This window comes from Bombina bombina, chromosome 1 (genome assembly GCF_027579735.1).
Source record: "Bombina bombina isolate aBomBom1 chromosome 1, aBomBom1.pri, whole genome shotgun sequence".
Lineage (NCBI taxonomy): Eukaryota > Metazoa > Chordata > Amphibia > Anura > Bombinatoridae > Bombina > Bombina bombina.
The window spans coordinates 551,016,865-551,036,919 of NC_069499.1; the positions used below are offsets into that span (position 1 = coordinate 551,016,865).

Consider the following 20,055-nt stretch of genomic DNA (forward strand, 5'->3'; position numbering starts at 1 on the left):
TACACCCTCAGAGACACCAATATGCACATACCCTGACAGAGACATCCACAAAAAACAGACATACATACACACACACACCCTCACAGAGACATTCACAGAAAACAGACATATGCACACACCCTCACAGAGACACCCACATAAAACACACAGACATGCACACACCCTCACAGAGACACCCACATATGCACATACCCTCACAGAGACACTTACAGAAAACACACAGACGTATATACACACACACACCCTCAAAGACACCCGACAAAAAATGCACAGACATATGCACATACCCTCACAGAGACACCCAGAGAAAATGCACAAAGACATATGCACATACCCTCACAGAGACATCCACAGAAAACACAGATATATGCACACACCCTCACAGAGACACCCACAGACATACATATACACACACAGAAAATGCACAAAGACATATGCACATACCCTCACAGAAAATACAGAAAGACATACATACACACACCCTCACAAAACACCCACAGAAAATGCATCAATAAATACGCACACACCCTCACAGAGACATCCACAGAAAATGCACAAAGACATACACACACACCCTCACAGAGACACCCACAGAAAACACAGACATACCTACACCCCCCCAGAGACACCCACAGAAAATGAAAAGACATATGCACATACCCTCACAGTGACACCCACAGAAAACAGACATACATACACATGCACAAAGACATTTGCACATACCCTCACAGAGACATCCACAGAAAACAGACCGACAAACATACACACACACACCCTCAGAGACATCCAGAAAATGCATCAAGACATACGCACACCCCCTCACAGAAACATCCACACCCCCCTCACAAACACCCACAGAAAATGCATATATATATATATAAATTATATCTGCCGACACATTTCTGCATGGTTTTAAATATAGAATTTCTACAGCATTGTTAAGTAATTATAAATAAACTGCTGCATATTGCTAAAAAAAAGAAAGAAAAAAAAAAAAGTGTTTTTATGGACCCCTGGCCCCACCCTACAACTACCACACTTAAAAGGGACATTATACACTCATTTTTTCTTTGCATAAATGTTTTGTAGATGATCTATTTATATAGCCCATAAAGTTTTTTTTTTTTTTTTAAATGTATAGTTTTGCTTATTTTTTAAATAACATTGCTCCGATTTTAAGACTCCTAACCAAGCCCCAAAGTTATATGAGAATACCGTCAGCTACCTCCTCCAGCTTGCTCCTGTTTGTGTAAAGGGTCTTTTCATATGCAAAAGAAGGGGAAGGGGGGGGGGAGTGTCTGTTTAGCTTTAAACAGAGCTAAACTGAGAGCTTCTAAGTAAGTTTTTTTTAACAGTTTTATACTGGATTTTTATATCAGTATCTGTGCATCTTATTCTTTATAGTAGTGTCTATTACATGCAGTTATATGAAACTGAGTGTATACTGCCCCTTTAAGTTGCAATCCGAAATTGCACAAAGAAATAAAAAACATTTACTAAGTAAGTCCTACCTCCTCTGCAAATGAAAGTGATCTGCCGTCTGACTCAGGCACACAATGTACAAACTGAAGCACTAAAACCTTAAACATGCTTCTCTTTAGACCTTTACAGAAACCTACTTTACAGTAGGAGATTAAAAGGGACAGTCTACTTGAAAATGTTTATTGTTTAAAAAGATAGATAATCCCTTTATTACCCATTCCCCAGTTTTGCATAACCAACATGGTTATATTAAAGTGAAGGTAAACTTTGGTGAACGAAAGCCCGTTTTTTAAAAATACTAAGCTTCCCCCACATAGAGATCCTCTTTTTTCGTCAGCAATGACTAATCCTGCTTCCTCCAATCACAGCTTTCCCCCCAGGGTAGTCATTGCCTGAGGCCATGCTGTGATTGGAGGAAGCCAGATTAGTCATTGCAGACGTGTAAATAGAGGATCTCTAGGTGGGGGAAGCTGCTGTAGCAGTGAAAAGAAAAAAAAGGTAATTTTTTTTAACAAAATGGCTGCTTTGTAAACTTTGATGAATGAAAGTGCCCCTGTTTTTAATAGTATTTTTAAAAAACGGGCTTACATTCTCCAAAGTTTACCTTTACTTTAATATACGTTTTACCTATGTGATTACCTTGCTTCTAAGCCTCTGCAGACTGCCCCCTTATCTCAGTTCTTTTAACAGCCTTGCATTTTAGCCAATCGGTGCTGACATATAAATAACTCCAATGTTTTATATATATATATATATATATATATATATATATATATATATATATATACACACACGGCACATAACGCTATCTAGCTGTGAAAAACTGTCAAAATGCACTAAGATAAGAGGTGGCCTTCAAGGGCTAATACATTAGCATATGAGCCTACCTAGGTTTAGCTTTCAACAAGGAATACCAAGAGAACATTGCAAATTTGATGATAAAAGTACATTGGAAAGTTGTTCCAATTGGAAAATTGCACGCCCTATCTGAATCCTGAAAGTTTAATTTTGACTTCACTGTCCCTTTAATGCAGAAATATTATATTATACCTTGCCCATGGATCCCGCAGACCATGCTTTGCGAGTCTTTTCTGTACATCCTCCATTGGCGTTCCTTCTATGTTCCACTGTCGATAATCTGGCAGATGGAGCTTCCCCTGTCCGTGGTGCTCATGTCCGTGGCCCATACCTTGCAAAGGTGATGAGAAAGTCCAGGCATTATTAGGTGCCGTTTGAGCAAGCACACAAGGACTATCTTTCTAGTAAGAGGCTTCTAGCTCTTCTTATATTAGCAACCATTGCATTTCATATTATTAAGAAGTTTACATTCACATGAGTGCAAAAAACATAATTTATGCTTACCTGATAAATTTATTTCTCTTGTAGTGTATCCAGTCCACGGATCATCCATTACTTATGGGATATTAACTCCTCCCCAACAGGAAGTGCAAGAGGATTCACCCAGCAGAGCTGCTATATAGCTCCTCCCCTAACTGCCATTACCAGTCATTTGACCGAAAACATGCAGAGAAAGGAAAACCATAGGGTGCAGTGGTGACTGTAGTTTAATGGAAAAATTACCTGCCTTAAAGTGACAGGGCGGGCCGTGGACTGGATACACTACAAGAGAAATAAATTTATCAGGTAAGCATAAATTATGTTTTCTCTTGTTAAGTGTATCCAGTCCACGGATCATCCATTACTTATGGGATACCAATACCAAAGCTAAAGTACACGGATGACGGGAGGGACAGGCAGGCTCTTTATACGGAAGGAACCACTGCCTGAAGAACCTTTCTCCCAAAAACAGCCTCCAAAGAAGCAAAAGTGTCAAATTTGTAAAATTTGGAAAAAGTATGAAGAGAAGACCAAGTTGCAGCCTTGCAAATCTGTTCAACAGAAGCCTCATTCTTAAAGGCCCAAGTGGAAGCCACAGCTCTAGTAGAATGTGCTGTAATTCTTTCAGGAGGCTGCTGTCCAGCAGTCTCATAGGCTAACCGTATTATGCTACGAAGCCAAAAGGAGAGAGAGGTAGCCGAAGCTTTTTGACCTCTCCTCTGACCAGAATAAACGACAAACAGGGAAGACGTTTGTCGAAAATCCTTAGTTGCCTGTAGATAAAATTTCAGGGCACGGACTACATCTAGATTGTGTAGCAGACGTTCCTTTTTCGAAGAAGGATTAGGACACAAAGATGGAACCACAATCTCTTGATTGATATTCCTGTTAGTGACCACCTTAGGTAGGAACCCAGGTTTAGTACGCAGAACTACCTTGTCTGAGTGAAAAATCAGATAAGGAGAATCACAATGTAAGGCAGATAACTCAGAGACTCTTCGAGCCAAGGAAATCGCCATTAAAAACAGAACTTTCCAAGATAACAACTTGATATCAATGGAATGAAGGGGTTCAAACGGAACCCCCTGTAAAACATTAAGAACTAAGTTCAAACTCCATGGTGGAGCAACAGTTTTAAACACAGGCTTGATCCTAGCTAAAGCCTGACAAAAAGCTTGAACGTCCGGAACTTCTGACAGACGTTTGTGTAAAAGAATGGACAGAGCTGAAATCTGTCCCTTTAAGGAACTAGCGGATAAACCCTTTTCTAAACCTTCTTGTAGAAAAGACAATATCCTCGGAATCCTAACCTTACTCCATGAGTAACTCTTGGATTCGCACCAATATAAGTATTTGCGCCATATCTTATGGTAAATCTTTCTGGTAACAGGCTTCCTAGCCTGTATTAAGGTATCAATAACTGACTCAGAAAAACCACGTTTTGATAAAATCAAGCGTTCAATTTCCAAGCAGTCAGCTTCAGAGAAATTAGATTTTGATGTTTGAAGGGACCCTGGATCAGAAGGTCCTGTTTCAGAGGTAGCGACCAAGGTGGACAGGATGACATGTCCACTAGATCTGCATACCAAGTCCTGCGTGGCCATGCAGGCGCTATTAGAATCACTGATGCTCTTTCCTGTTTGATTCTGGCAATCAATCGAGGAAGCATCGGGAAGGGTGGAAACACATAAGCCATCCCGAAGGTCCAAGGTGCTGTCAAAGCATCTATCAGAACCGTTCCCGGATCCCTGGATCTGGACCCGTAACGAGAAAGCTTGGCGTTCTGTCGAGACGCCATGAGATCTATCTCTGGTTTGCCCCAACGTCGAAGTATTTGGGCAAAGACCTCCGGATGAAGTTCCCACTCCCCCGGATGAAAAGTCTGACGACTTAAGAAATCCGCCTCCCAGTTCTCCACTCCCGGGATGTGGATTGCTGACAGGTGGCAAGAGTGAGACTCTGCCCAGCGAATTATCTTTGATACTTCCATCATTGCTAGGGAGCTTCTTGTCCCTCCCTGATGGTTGATGTAAGCTACAGTCGTGATGTTGTCCGACTGAAACCTGATGAACCCCCGAGTTGTTAACTGGGGCCAAGCCAGAAGGGCATTGAGAACTGCTCTCAATTCCAGAATGTTTATTGGTAGGAGACTCTCCTCCTGATTCCATTGTCCCTGAGCCTTCAGAGAATTCCAGACAGCGCCCCAACCTAGTAGGCTGGCGTCTGTTGTTACAATTGTCCAGTCCGGCCTGCTGAATGGCATCCCCCTGGACAGATGTGGCCGAGAAAGCCACCATAGAAGAGAATTTCTGGTCTCTTGATCCAGATTCAGAGTAGGGGACAAGTCTGAGTAATCCCCATTCCACTGACTTAGCATGCACAATTGCAGCGGTCTGAGATGTAGGCGTGCAAAGGGTACTATGTCCATTGCTGCTACCATTAAGCCGATCACCACCATGCATTGAGCTACTGACGGGTGTTGAATGGAATGAAGGACACGGCATGCATTTTGAAGCTTTGTTAACCTGTCTTCTGTCAGGTAAATCTTCATTTCTACAGAATCTATAAGAGTCCCCAAGAAGGGAACTCTTGTGAGTGGAAAGAGAGAACTCTTCTTTTCGTTCACCTTCCATCCATGCGACCTTAGAAATGCCAGTACTAACTCTGTATGAGACTTGGCAGTTTGAAAGCTTGAAGCTTGTATCAGAATGTCGTCTAGGTACGGAGCTACCGCAATTCCTCGCGGTCTTAGTACCGCCAGAAGAGCACCCAGAACCTTTGTGAAGATTCTCGGAGCCGTAGCCAATCCGAATGGAAGAGCTACAAACTGGTAATGCCTGTCTAGAAAGGCAAACCTTAGATACCGGTAATGATCTTTGTGAATCGGTATGTGAAGGTAAGCATCCTTTAAATCCACTGTGGTCATGTACTGACCCTTTGGATCATGGGTAAAATTGTCCGAATAGTTTCCATTTTGAACGATGGAACTCTTAGGAATTTGTTTAGGATCTTTAAATCCAAGATTGGCCTGAAAGTTCCCTCTTTTTTGGGAACCACAAACAGATTTGAGTAAAACCCTTGTCCTTGTTCCGACCGCGGAACCGGATGGATCACTCCCATTAATAAAAGATCTTGTACGCAGCGTAGAAACGCCTCTTTCTTTATTTGGTTTGTTGACAACCTTGACAGATGAAATCTCCCTCTTGGGGGAGAGAATTTGAAGTCTAGAAGGTATCCCTGAGATATGATCTCTAACGCCCAGGGATCCTGGACATCTCTTGCCCAAGCCTGGGCGAAGAGAGAAAGTCTGCCCCCCACTAGATCCGTTCCCGGATCGGGGGCCCTCGATTCATGCTGTCTTAGGGGCAGCAGCAGGTTTCCTGGCCTGCTTGCCCTTGTTCCAGGACTGGTTAGGTCTCCAGCCTTGTCTGTAGCGAGCAACAGCTCCTTCCTGTTTTGGTGCAGAGGAAGTTGATGCTGCTCCTGCTTTGGAATTACGAAAGGAACGAAAATTAGACTGTCTAGCCTTAGGTTTGGCTCTGTCTTGAGGCAGGGCATGGCCTTTACCTCCTGTAATGTCAGCGATAATTTCTTTCAACCCGGGCCCGAATAAGGTCTGCCCTTTGAAAGGTATTAAGCAATTTAGATTTAGAAGTAACGTCAGCTGACCAGGATTTTAGCCACAGTGCTCTGCGTGCCTGAATGGCGAATCCGGAATTCTTAGCCGTAAGTTTAGTTAAATGTACTACGGCATCTGAAATAAATGAGTTAGCTAACTTAAGGGCTTTAAGCTTGTGTGTAATCTCATCTAATGGAGCTGATTCAAGTGTCTCTTCCAGAGACTCAAACCAAAATGCTGCTGCAGCCGTGACAGGCGCAATGCATGCAAGAGGTTGCAATATAAAACCTTGTTGAACAAACATTTTCTTAAGGTAACCCTCTAACTTTTTATCCATTGGATCTGAAAAGGCACAGCTATCCTCCACCGGGATAGTGGTACGCTTAGCTAAAGTAGAAACTGCTCCCTCCACCTTAGGGACCGTTTGCCATAAGTCCCGTGTGGTGGCGTCTATTGGAAACATCTTTCTAAATATCGGAGGGGGTGAGAACGGCACACCGGGTCTATCCCACTCCTTAGTAACAATTTCAGTAAGTCTCTTAGGTATAGGAAAAACGTCAGTACTCGCCGGTACCGCAAAATATTTATCCAACCTACACATTTTCTCTGGTATTGCAACTGTGTTACAATCATTCAGAGCCGCTAACACCTCCCCTAGTAATACACGGAGGTTTTCCAGCTTAAATTTAAAATTTGAAATATCTGAATCCAGTTTGTTTGGATCAGAACCGTCACCCGCAGAATGAAGCTTTCCGTCCTCATGTTCTGTAAATTGTGACGCAGTGTCTGACATGGCCCTAATATTATCAGCGCACTCTGTTCTCACCCCAGAGTGATCACGCTTACCTCTTAGTTCTGGTAATTTAGCCAAAACTTCAGTCATAACAGTAGCCATATCCTGTAATGTGATTTGTAATGGCCGCCCAGATGTACTCGGCGCTACAATATCACGCACCTCCCGAGCGGGAGATGCAGGTACTGACACGTGAGGCGAGTTAGTCGGCATAACTCTCCCCTCGTTGTTTGGTGAAATATGTTCAATTTGTACAGATTGACTTTTATTTAAAGTAGCATCAATACAGTTAGTACATAAATTTCTATTGGGCTCCACTTTGGCTTTAGCACATATAGCACAGATATCTTCTTCTGAATCAGACATGTTTAACACACTAGCAAATAAACTAGCAACTTGGAAATACTTTTCAAGTAATTTACTATAATATGAAAACGTACTGTGCCTATAAGAAGCACAGAAAAAGTTATGACAGTTGAAAATTAATAAACTGAAAAGTTATAGCATCAAATCTTTGTAAAAAACACAATTTTAGCAAAGGATTGCTCCCATTAGCAAAGGATAACTAACCCCGATAGCAGAAAAAAAAAAAAAAAAAAAAATACAGAAATAAAACGTTTTTTTATCACAGTCAACTACAATCTCACAGCTCTGCTGTGAGTGATTACCTCCCTCAAAACAAGTTTTGAAGACCCCTGAGTTCTGTAGAGATGAACCGGATCATGCAGGGAAGACAATAAACTTCTGACTGAATTTTTTGATGCGTAGCAAACCCCTCCCCCTCACACATAACAGTGAGAGAGATCAGTAAACTGTCATAAATTAAATAAAACGACTGCCAAGTGGAAAAAAATAGTGCCCAAAACATTTTTTCACCCAGTACCTCAGAAAATTAAACGATTTTACATGCCAGCAAAAAACGTTTAACATTAATAAATTGAGTGTTATTAAAAAGCCTGTTGCTAGTCCCTGCAAATTAGGCTAAAGTTTTATGCATACAGTATAATTCCAGTGAAGTGCCATTCCCCAGAATACTGAAGTGTAAAATATACATACATGACAGCCTGATACCAGTTGCTGCTACTGCATTTAAGGCTGAGTTTACATTATATCGGTATGGCAGAATTTTCTCATCAATTCCATTGTCAGAAAATAATAAGCTGCTACATACCTCTTTGCAGATTAATCTGCCCGCTGTCCCCTGATCTGAAGTTTACCTCTCCTTAGATGGCCGAGAAACAGCAATATGATCTTAACTACTCCGGCTAAAATCATAGAAAAACTCAGGTAGATTCTTCTTCAAATTCTACCAGAGAAGGAATAACACACTCCGGTGCTATTATAAAATAACAAACTTTTGATTGAAGGTATGAAACTAAGTATAATCACCACAGTCCTCTCACACATCCTATCTATTCGTTGGGTGCAAGAGAATGACTGGTAATGGCAGTTAGGGGAGGAGCTATATAGCAGCTCTGCTGGGTGAATCCTCTTGCACTTCCTGTTGGGGAGGAGTTAATATCCCATAAGTAATGGATGATCCGTGGACTGGATACACTTAACAAGAGAAATATCAATTTGGTTTTACCAGTCAGGGGGAATAAAAAGGTTACTTGTCAATTTTAAATATAGGAAAAAGTCAAAATTTTGGTAACAGCTATTTTTTTTTTATTAGTCCAGGCTAATGAGATAGTGGAAATGTCCAGCCCTGTACATGCATATAGGGGACACATGGAATAAGGATCAGTATTAATTACAATAGGTACTAAGACATAATTATAAACAAACATTTAAGTAATGCACAGATAGCTTATAATAAAAACCTGCACCTGCAGCAGAGACAGGGATTTATCAAATCATTTGGGTCTTCTTAAAGGGACATAATGGTGAAAAATTCAAATGTACACGTATGCACTATTGACCAGGAGGATTAGAAGCATTTTGCTATGTATGTCTATTTGCAACAGTAATAACGTTAACTAGAAAGATTTTTGCTGAGGAAAAAGGCACAGATGCTATTGATGTCCATGTACCAGAATTCACACACCATGCTAGAGAGAGATCCATCATTGGCTTGTATGACACAAATTAAGTAATCACTGACAAGATACATGTCCCACCTTGCCCTCTGAGCTGGTACGGAGATTGAATAATGGTGGCACAGGGAATGTAGAGCATGTGTGCGTATGCCACTTAAAACTGACATCAATTTTATAAAACATATTTTTGATCAAATTGAAATGTGCACGACTGCAGTATATTAAAGGGACACTAAACCCAAATATGTTCTCATGATTCAGATAGAGCATGCAATTTTAAGAAACTTTCTAATTTACTCCTATTATCATTTTTCTCTTGTTCTCTTGCTGTCTTTATATGAAAAGCAAGACTGTAAACTTAGGAGCAGGCTCCTTTTTGGTTCAGCACCTGGGTTGCGCTTGCCGGTTGGTGGCTAAATGTACCCACTAATCAGCAAGCACTATCCAGTGTGCTGAACAAAAAATGGGCTGCCTACATAGCTTAGATTCCTGCTTTTTAAATTAAAGATACTGTAGCAAGAGAATGAAGAAAACTTGATAATAGGAGTAAATTAGAACGTTGCTTAAAATTACATGCTCTATCTGAATCATGAAAGAAAAAAAAATTGGGTTTAGAAACCCCTTTAACTATTGTGTTTGTTTAAAGAAACATTACTTTAAATATACTTTGTAAGCATAGTATTGAAGTTATTCCCTGTCTGCCTCTACTCATGGGTGCTGCCATGTTGAAATCTATATTTTACTACAATCCAGTGCTGATCTGTTTGCACATGTGCAGTAATGGCAGCACCTATGATTAGAGGGTTGCACATGAGAGGTAGTGTACCTTCAAGGGTTCTCTTGATGCTTTATATATGCCTATCATATATCAATAATTAAAGGGAAATAAAAGCACAATAATAAAATGTTGCAGCTTACGTGTTTAAGGATTAAACCTGGAAAGCATGAATCTATGTTACCTAGGAATTGTATTTCTAGCTTACTACACATAGCAGTATAGAAAGGTCTTTGTATAGGTCCTAAAGCATAGGTGCATTTTGTAATTTGTATATAAATTGTCAGCGCCTGTTTAAGGCAATAAAAACACAAATTCAAAATCTACAATTCAACTAGATATGGCATCGACAACTTTGGGCTGAAATTCTGGAGATGGCTTCAATACCACTTAAAGTGAAAGCAAATCCGAGTGTTTGTGAAACGCTAGGATTGACCATTGAAACCCACTGCAGAACGCAGTTTTGCTAAGAGGTGACGCTTCTACCTCTTAAATAGCAGGCACCAAGCCGGATTTCCCGCACGGCTATTAACTAACAGGTGAAAACCTCACCTCTGTAGCAAAACAGCGTTCTGCTGAGGGCTGCCTGAGCAGCTCAGAACGGCGAACGCTTGAAACAAGTAAAGGAGCTTTCAGCATGAAGTATTTTATACTTCATGGATGAAAATGACCATTTTTTGTTTCAATGGTCAATCCTAGCGTTTCACAAACGCTAGCATTGACTTTTACTTCAACCCTATAGACAAACAGATAATGATTCCTTTGAAAAGAGGGCCAGTAATTCCAAGACAGAAAAAATGTCAAATTCTAAAGCAAAATATATTTTATAGGCTCAAAAGGAGTTATAGTAAAGGCATTAAGAAGGGACATACTTTGATAGTAAAAGAGCTGTATGGGTGATTGATTCATATGAATACAAATTGTGGAACTTAAGCACATTTTAATCTGGGAAAGACCTATAGGCTGAAATCTACACATTCATTCCATGATGGACACTAGCATGCAGAAACTCTAAGAGAATTAATTGCCTTACTATGCATCATTGTCCAGGAAGAAAAACTCATATCCTTTCAAATACAATATCAGCCTAGGCTTATTTAGCCTTCTAAGATGGCACAGCTAAGAGGACCTCTCCAGTGAAGATTGTCTTGTGTTGCCAAACTGTCCTCCCCAGGGTGGCACAATCTTCTGGAACTCCCAAAAGAATATGTCTTCATGCTGGTTCTAAACACCTGACAGATGCGCTACTTCTCCACCATGCTTAAAGGGAACATACAACCCATTTTTTCCTTTTCATGATTTTAAACAACTTCAACTAGTTCTCAGTAGTGCACTGCTGCTTCTTTAAGAAAGAACACAAAGAGAATGAAGAAAAAAATTATAATAGACATTTGTAAGCAACTTTTCAATCTACTTCTATCTGAATTATGAATGAAAACTTTTGGGTTTCATGTCCCTTTAATGAGCAACTTAGATTAGTAGTCCACAGTCACTGCAGGAAACTGCTTAGTATCTTCATGTGGACTTTTGCCCATTATCAAACTGAAGAAGGTGTTTTCTAGAGTTTGCTATAAACTTCAATGACATCTCAATTAAAGAATATTTACTATAAATGCAAATTCCCATTAACCATGCCCTGGAAAAAGAAATAATTCAGCCTCTATATTTCCAACAAAACCACTTGTCAATTCAACATCCATATTTGGCAGTCATGTTCAGAGCTCCTTCACCCTCATTATTTTGCCCTCCTCTATAGTATCTGTACTGTGTGTTTACACTGGGAAGCAGCATATTGTGATTCCATGACTAGCTCCTGCATGTGGGTCCAGGTAAGGACTTAAATCACTAACTCAATAAATGAATTAAGGTGTTTAAAATACTGCTTTGTGTGCCACATATGACTGCCTTGTTTTCAACCATCACTTTTTTATTTCTTTTTTGCTATTTTTAATCTTGGAAAGGGCCAACCTGCATCCATAAATTGATACATTCCTACATAATGCTCCTAATAAAACCATTTTAAACCAAAACTATTCTTCATATCAATGTTAAGGGGGCCATTATATTTGTTTATTTTTTGCATGATCCAGATAATGCACGCAATAAAAAAAAAAAAAAGTGTCTAGAGCAATATATGACAGTAGTTTTGCAAGAATGGGTTTAATATTATCATACATTATGCAATACCAACTGCCATCTAGTGCTCAAAAGTGTATGACATTGTTAAAGGATTTTTTTTTTTTAAATGCTACCATGTAGTGTTCGCAGTAGACATATGCACACTGCCTCAATATGAGAACTAAGTAAATTGGAACCTTTTTGAAATTGTATACTATGGGGCAGATTTATCATTGTGTGGACAGAAAATGTTCACGTCTTGAAATTGTCTGGTGAAAGTACAAATAGCAGACTGCGTTCGCTACCCATATTTACCATTGCTCGCTAATGCAATGCTGCCCCCTGTACTCTCAGCCAATAGTGGGAGAGCAGGGTTTTGTCAATCACCCATGTCAGATTACTCCAGGGTAAATTGGCCGAGAGAGATTAGGAAGCAATGGATTAAACCGCTGCTTTATAAATATCAGTTGCAGGCTCAAATGAGCGAGTCTGCAACAAATGGGGCATTTACCTCTTGAAAAATCTTTGACTATATTGAATCATTAAATAAATTTGGGGTTTAATAACCCTTTAACATTTTATTTTCACTTGCAAATATACCTTATGGAACATAAAACACCATGCAATTACACTTTTTCTGCAGTTTTGGAATAAATGAACATACCAAGTGAATGCATTAACACAAATGTTTTCAATCGCTATACTCAACTCACCTCTTGCCTTATCTGCAGAAACCAATTCTATTCTACAGGAGTAGAGAAATAACTAGTCGCTGTCATTTTGTAAGTAAAAAAAAAACATTGCTTGCAGCATCTAATAATCCCTGCTGAGGTTAGTTAGGAACACATATGTAGCAGGGTTAGGCTTGTGAAGTCTGCAGCGTGCACTACCACTTCTCAGAATAGGAAAACTCACAATGCTCAGAGTTACATTACAGGGAAAGCGGACAAAATAAATAATGAAAACATACTGATTTGCTGGGCATTATTAACCCCTTAGTGACCAGGCCACTTTTCAATTTGTTGACCACCTGGGACCAAGGCTATTTTTGCATTTCTGCGATGTTTGTGTTTAACTGTTATTTTCCTCTTACTCATTTACTGTACCCACACATATTATATACCGTTTTTCTCGCCATTAAATGGACTTTCTAAAGATACCATTATTTTCATCATATCTTATAATCTACTATAAAAAAATTATAAAATATTAGGAAAAAATGAAAAAAAAAAAACACACTTTTTCTAACTTTGAGCCCCAAAATCTCTAACACATCTACAACCACCATAAAATACCAATGCTAAACAATTTTTAAATTTTGTCTTGAGTTTAGAAATACCCAATGTTTACATGTTCTTTGCTTTTTTTGCAAGTTATAAGGCAATAAGTACAAGTAGCACTTTGCTATTTCAAAACCATGTTTTTTCAAAATTGGCGATAGTTACATTGTAACACCAATATCTGTCAGGAATCCCTGAATAACCCTTCAAATGTATATATTTTTTAAAAGAAGACAACCTAAGGTATTAAACTTGGGGTATTTTGACTTTTTTCATGCAACCATTTTACCACCAATCTATGCCAAAGTTTGGGGGGGGGGGGGAAATAATTTGATTTTTTGACAAATAGCAATTTAAGAATACATTTACTGATAAAATGGTAAGGGTTACTGCCAAATAACACCCTAATATGTCTTCGGTAGCATCTCCTGGGTACAGTGATACCACCCATGTATAGGTGTGTTGGGTTCTCTGTGGGCTAAAAGCCCTTATTTTTAGAGAGCGCATTCCAGTTTTTCAACTTGGAATTTTCACATCGGTCATCATGCACCCATGTCCTATTTGGGACATTTCTGAAGCTGGCCAATGGAATTTACCCCCATCAAACCATATATTTTTGAAAAGTAGACACCCTAGGGTATTTCAAATGCTGGTATTTTAACACTTTCCATGCACTAATTCAACCACTAGTCTTTGTCAAACTTTTGGGTAGTCATTTTTTTGTGTTATTTTTCACACACATTGTACTTTAGGCATGTATTTTCAGTTCCTGTTATGTGTTACTGCCAAAAACCACCTCAATATGTGTTCAACAACATCTCCTGAGTACAGTGATACCACCTATGTATAGGTGTGTCGGGTTCTCTGGGGGCTAAATGGCCTTATTTTTAGGTAGCGCATTCCAGTTTTTCAACTTGGAATTTTCACATCGGTCATCATGAACCCATGTCCTATTTGGGACATTTCTGAAGCTGGCCAATGGAATTTACCCCCATCAAACCATATATTTTTGAAAAGTAGACACCCTAGGGTTTTTCAAATGCTGATATTTTAACACTTTCCATGCACTAATTCAACCACCAGTCTTTGTCAAACTTTTGGGTAGTCATTTTTTTGTGTTATTTTTCACACACATTGTACTTTAGGCATGGATTTTCAGTTCCTGTTGTGTGTTACTGCCAAAAAACACCTCAATATGTGTTCAACAACCTCTCCTGAGTACAGTGATACCACCCATGTATAGGTGTGTTGGGTTCTCTGGGGGCTAAAAGGCCTTATTTTTAGGAAGCCCATTCCATTTTTTCCACTTTGAATTTTCACATCCCATGCACCCATGTCCTATTTAAGACATTTCTGAAGCAGGCCAATGTAATTTACCTCAATCAAACCATATATTTTTGAAAAGTAGACTTCCTAGGGTATTTCAAATGCAGGTATTTTAACACTTTCCATGCACTAATTTAACCACTAGTCTTTGTCAAACTATTGGGCATTCATATTTTTGTGTTATTGTTCACATACATTGTACTTTAGACATGGATTCACAGCTCCTGTTATGTGTTACTACCAAAGAAGACACCAATATGCGGTCACCAACATCTCCTGAGTTCAGTGATACCACCTATGCATAGGTTTGGTGGCTTGTTTGGGGGGTGCAATGCCAAATGTCTGACATGCGTTTGTGATTTTTTTTCACATTTAACATATTTTCTTTGCCTATCGTCTTTTTGGGGGGTCTTTTAACATACCCCAATTTATTTGTTTTCCATGAATGTGCATATATTTGAAAAGTTGACACCCCAAGGTATTGTATATGGTGTGCTTTGATGCCTTTGAAGCCCAAAAAATTGGAGAAAGTGTATGGTGGTTATTTTTCAATTTTCATTTTTACAGACACATTGCTTTTTGACTATGATTTAGGAGAGACTGTTGTAAGTTATTGCAAAAGAATACTTCAGGTTGTTTTCTGCAAGGCACACTGAGTACACCTATGCCCCCCATGCATAGGTTTGCCAGGATTTTGGGAAGGTTATGTTACAATTTTATGACTTGTGATTTTAGTTATTAACAATGAGAGTATTTCTTCTGATAGGCCTATCTTAAGTTTGTGGCCTATTGCATACCCCACTTTTATTTATTGCCATGAAAGTGTATATTTTTTAAATGTTGACACCCCAAGGTATTGTATATGGTGTGCTTTGATGCCTTTGAAGCAACCGTTTTAGCCCAAAAAATTGGAGAAAGTGTATGGTGGTAATTTTTCAATTTTCATTTTTACAGACACATTGCTTTTTGACTATGATTTAGGAGAGACTGTTATAAGTTATTACAAAAACATACTTCAGGTTGTTTTTTGCAAGGCACCCTGAGAACACCTATGTCCCCCATGCATAGGTTTGACAGGGGTTTTGGTTAAAAAAAAATAACAGGCCCAATTTTAGAAAAAAATAGAGTAGTGAAATGTAAAAATCTGGCACAGTAAAAGTAAAAAAAAAAAAAACCCATCTAACAGTAAACATAACCAAAAAAAAATATTTATATATATATATATATATATATATATATATATATATATATATATATATATATATATATATATATATATATATATATATATATATATATATATATATATATATATAACACCAAATGTATTTATTTTTTTAAAAATTGACCATTGTATGGTACCGCTTGAAGCAGTCCCCAATGCAGAGTGCAGGCTGTCCAGGGCAATCAGGACAGTGATATATGGTGTCCCTTCTCTTCCCCCTCTTGGTACAGACTCTGCATTTTTTTTGTGGTTTCTGCTTTGCGGCAGTAGGGGGGGATTTTAAAAATAAAATGAGTAGCCCCAACTCTGCTCTCTCCCATCACCGCCCGGGGAGCAGGTGCATCATGGTACAAAATCCCAGTAATAATCTGGAGCTGAAACTGTAAAAAAGTTTTTTTAACTCTGGGGTTTGCTTTTTTGAACAACAAAAAAGCGTTGTGGGTTGCAATCTACATTAGGTAAATTGCAACCTTTTTGTACCAGGCCCTTGTCTTCCGCATAATTAGGTAGGGCTGCAGCAGCTGATCAGCCAGATCAACCCCACCCATATGCCGGTTATAAGACTTGATGCACACTGGCTTCCTTATGATCTCAGCTCTGCCACGTACAGAAACCGCCACCGTCCTCTCTGTGTGGATGGTGGTAAGAAGGTATACATCTTTCTTGTCTCTGTACTTAAGTGCCAACAGCTCCTCTTGGCGCAGAGCTGAGGTCTCCCCCCTTCGTAGCCGGGTGCGTACAAGTTGTCCTGGGAAACCTGCGCGGTTCTTTTTAATTGTACCGCAAGCTACTGTATCAAAGCAATACAGTAGCTTGAACAAAAGGACACTTGTATAAAAATTGTCTAAGTACAAGTGATACCCTTTGTTCATTAGGGGTAATATCAGGTCCCAGACAATCTTGCCAGTGGTTCCCATATGTTCTGGGCAACCTGGAGGGTCAAGGTGCCTATCCTTTCCCTCATACACCCGGAAGGCCTGAGTATACCCAGTCTCGCTGTCACAGAGCTTATACACCTTTACCCCATATCTGGAGCGTTTGGAAGGAATATACTGCTTGAATCCCATCCTTCCCTTATACTTCATAAGGGATTCATCAACGCATATATTCCTTCCAGGTGTATAAGCCTCTGCAAACCTGGCAGAAAAGTGGGTTATCAGGGGGCGGATTTTATACAGCCTGTCAAACTGGGGATGCTCCCTAGGGGGGCACAGGCTGTTGTCGCTGAAGTGCATGAAATGCAGAATCATTTCATACCTCTTCCTCGACATAGTCTGGGAGAAAATGGGGGTAGAGCAGATGGGGCTCTACTCCAGTAGGAGCGAATGGAGGGTTTCTTTATGATGCCCATCAGCATAGTCAATGCCCAGAATTTTTTGAATTCTGGCACATTGATGGGGGCCCATTGCTGCTTTGCCAAATATGTTCCAGGCTTTGCAGCACGGAACTGATGGGCATATAAATTAGTTTGGGCGACAATGTTCCCCAATATATCATCGCCCAGAAACACTTCCAGAAACTGCTGGGGGCTAAAACCTGCCACATCTATATTTATGCCAGCATTTGCTGTGAAGGGTGGGATATCTGGCCTCTGGAGATGAGGCGTTACCCACTCTTCAGCAGCAATGGCAGCAACACGCCTCCTTCTGGCAGGGGGGCTAGCAGGGGGGCTGGCAGGGGGGCTAGCAGCCACAGATACATCACTATCAGTTGAGACTGCATCTAGTGATGTATCTGAGCACATGGCAGGGTCAAAATTGGGGTCTGAGTCAGAAATAGAGGCATCTGACTCTGACGCAAGGATGGCATACGCCTCCTCAGCACTATATCTTTTCTGTGACATTTTTGTATCTGTCACAGAAAACAATTACTAAAAAAATTAAATAACTAAATTAATTAACTAAATTAACTAGCAAAAAAGTACAGCTATGCTACTGCCAGTGATTTATAGCGATCACTGGCAAGCTAGGGGTTAATGGCTCTGAAAATTAAATTAACTAAATTAATTAACTAAATTAACTAGCAAAAAAGTACAGCTATGCAACTGCCAGTGATTTATAGCGATCACTGGCAAGCTAGGGGTTAATGGCTCTGAAAATTAAATTAAATTAACTAAATTAATTAACTAGCAAAAAAGTACAGCTATGCTACTGCCAGTGATTTATAGCGATCACTGGCAAGCTAGGGGTTAATGGCTCTGAAAATTAAATTAAATTAACTAAATGTTTCTGAAAAGAGCCTTTGGGTTTTTAAAAAATTACAACAAAATTAACCCCTAAAAAAATGCACAGACAGCAAAAAAGTACAGCTATGCAACTGCCAGTGATTTATAGCGATCACTGGCAAGCTAGGGGTTAATGGCTCTGAAAATTAAATTAAATTAACTAAATGTTTCTGAAAAGAGCCTTTGGGTTTTTAAAAAATTACAACAACAAAATTAACCCCTAAAAAAATGCACAGACAGCAAAAAAGTACAGCTATGCAACTGCCAGTGATTTATAGTGATCACTGACAAGCTAGGGGTTAATGGCTCTGAAAATTAAATTAAATTAACTAAATGTTTCTGAAAAGAGCCTTTGGGTTTTTAAAAAATTACAACAACAAAATTAACCCCTAAAAAAATGCACAGACAGCAAAAAAAAAAGTGCACCTATGCTACTGCCAGTGATATATAGTGATCACTGGCAAGCTAGGGGTTAATGGCTCTGAAAATTAAATTAAATTAACTAAATGTTTCTGAAAAGAGCCTTCGGGTTTTTAAAAAATTACAACAACAAAATTAACCCCTAAAAAAATGCACAGACAGCAAAATGCAGCAAAAAAAAAGTGCAGCTGTGCTACTGCCAGTGATATATAGTGATCACTGGCAAGCTAGGGGTTAATGGCTCTGAAAAGAGCCTTTGGTTCTATATTTTTTTAACAAATAAAAGAAATAAATCTCTCTCTCTGCTAAATACAGGTCTCTCTCTCTCTCCAACAAAATGGCAAGTGAGGAGAGGGAGGGAGATCCACACTGATCATAGTCAATATTTACAAATATTGACATGATCAGACAAATGGGGTATTTTATTATTATTTTTTTTTTTTGGGTGGGAGGCTCAGATTGGGTGACCCTAGCTTGCCCCTATGATGAGGCAGGCTAGGGACACCCCCAGAGGCCCCATGATGCACTGGGCATCGCCATCTTGGATGCCTAGTGAAGGGGGAGGGGGGGGGGCTATTTTTTTTTTTTAAACATTTTTACTTTTATTTTATAACTAAGTGCCTCGACCCACCGAGGCACTTAGCACACAAGCAGAGCATCGGAAGCGTGTCAGATCGCTTCCGATGCTCTGAAACACTGCCGGGCTCCACGTGGAGCGAAACCGGAAGTGATCACTCGTGGGGGAGTGATCAATCCGGTCCCGGCACTCGGGAACAGTATTGCAGGATGCCTCGATCGCTTCCAGTGCTCTGTTTAACCGACGACGTATGGCATACGTCCTCGGTCGTTAAGTGCTTTTTTTTTTGAGGACGTATGGCATACGTCGTCGGTCGTTAAGGGGTTAAACGTTATATTACAGTGTTTTTGTCCTTTTAAAGGGATATAAAGTAACAATGATAAAACGTTCTAATGTGCTAGAGCATTTCATTATTACGATTCTTTCAAAAACTGTGTTTAACCACTGGGGCTGACTTTGTGGGAGTGGCAAAACACTGCTGATCCTGAGCTGTTTTGGCTCACGCACTAACCTGACGCGAGTGAAAAGCCAAACTTTATAACCTATTGCCCCATAGAAGTCAATGGAGCAAAAGGAGTGTGAAAAAAACAAACACCCAACTCAAGTGCGCTAATCAGACATGAAAATATTCATATTTCACATTCCAATGTTCTGCACATGTTGGTAGGTTTCACAACTGTGCTGACTGGAAATGCTACAACTAAATTGGATGAGTATCCTCATGCACATAGATTTTATTGTCTAGCAGGTGCCTTTTCTGTTTGATGAAAAACAAGCAGTTGTTTCTTATTGATAATTTAAGTTGACTAAAACAAAAATTAAAACAATTCAACTTGTTA

General features: G+C 39.6%; 1 protein-coding gene across 2 annotated transcripts in view; it reads right to left on the reverse strand.

Annotated features, from left to right (window-relative positions):
• Positions 1–20,055, reverse strand: part of NDUFB3 (NADH:ubiquinone oxidoreductase subunit B3) — a 30,450-nt gene that overhangs the window by 3,346 nt on the left and 7,049 nt on the right. For both annotated transcript variants that reach the window (XM_053690960.1, XM_053690961.1), the window contains exon 2: positions 2,533–2,671. In XM_053690960.1, coding sequence (XP_053546935.1) covers positions 2,533–2,669 — 137 coding nt within the window. In that variant the 5' untranslated portion in view covers positions 2,670–2,671. The remainder of the gene's footprint in view (positions 1–2,532; positions 2,672–20,055) is intronic.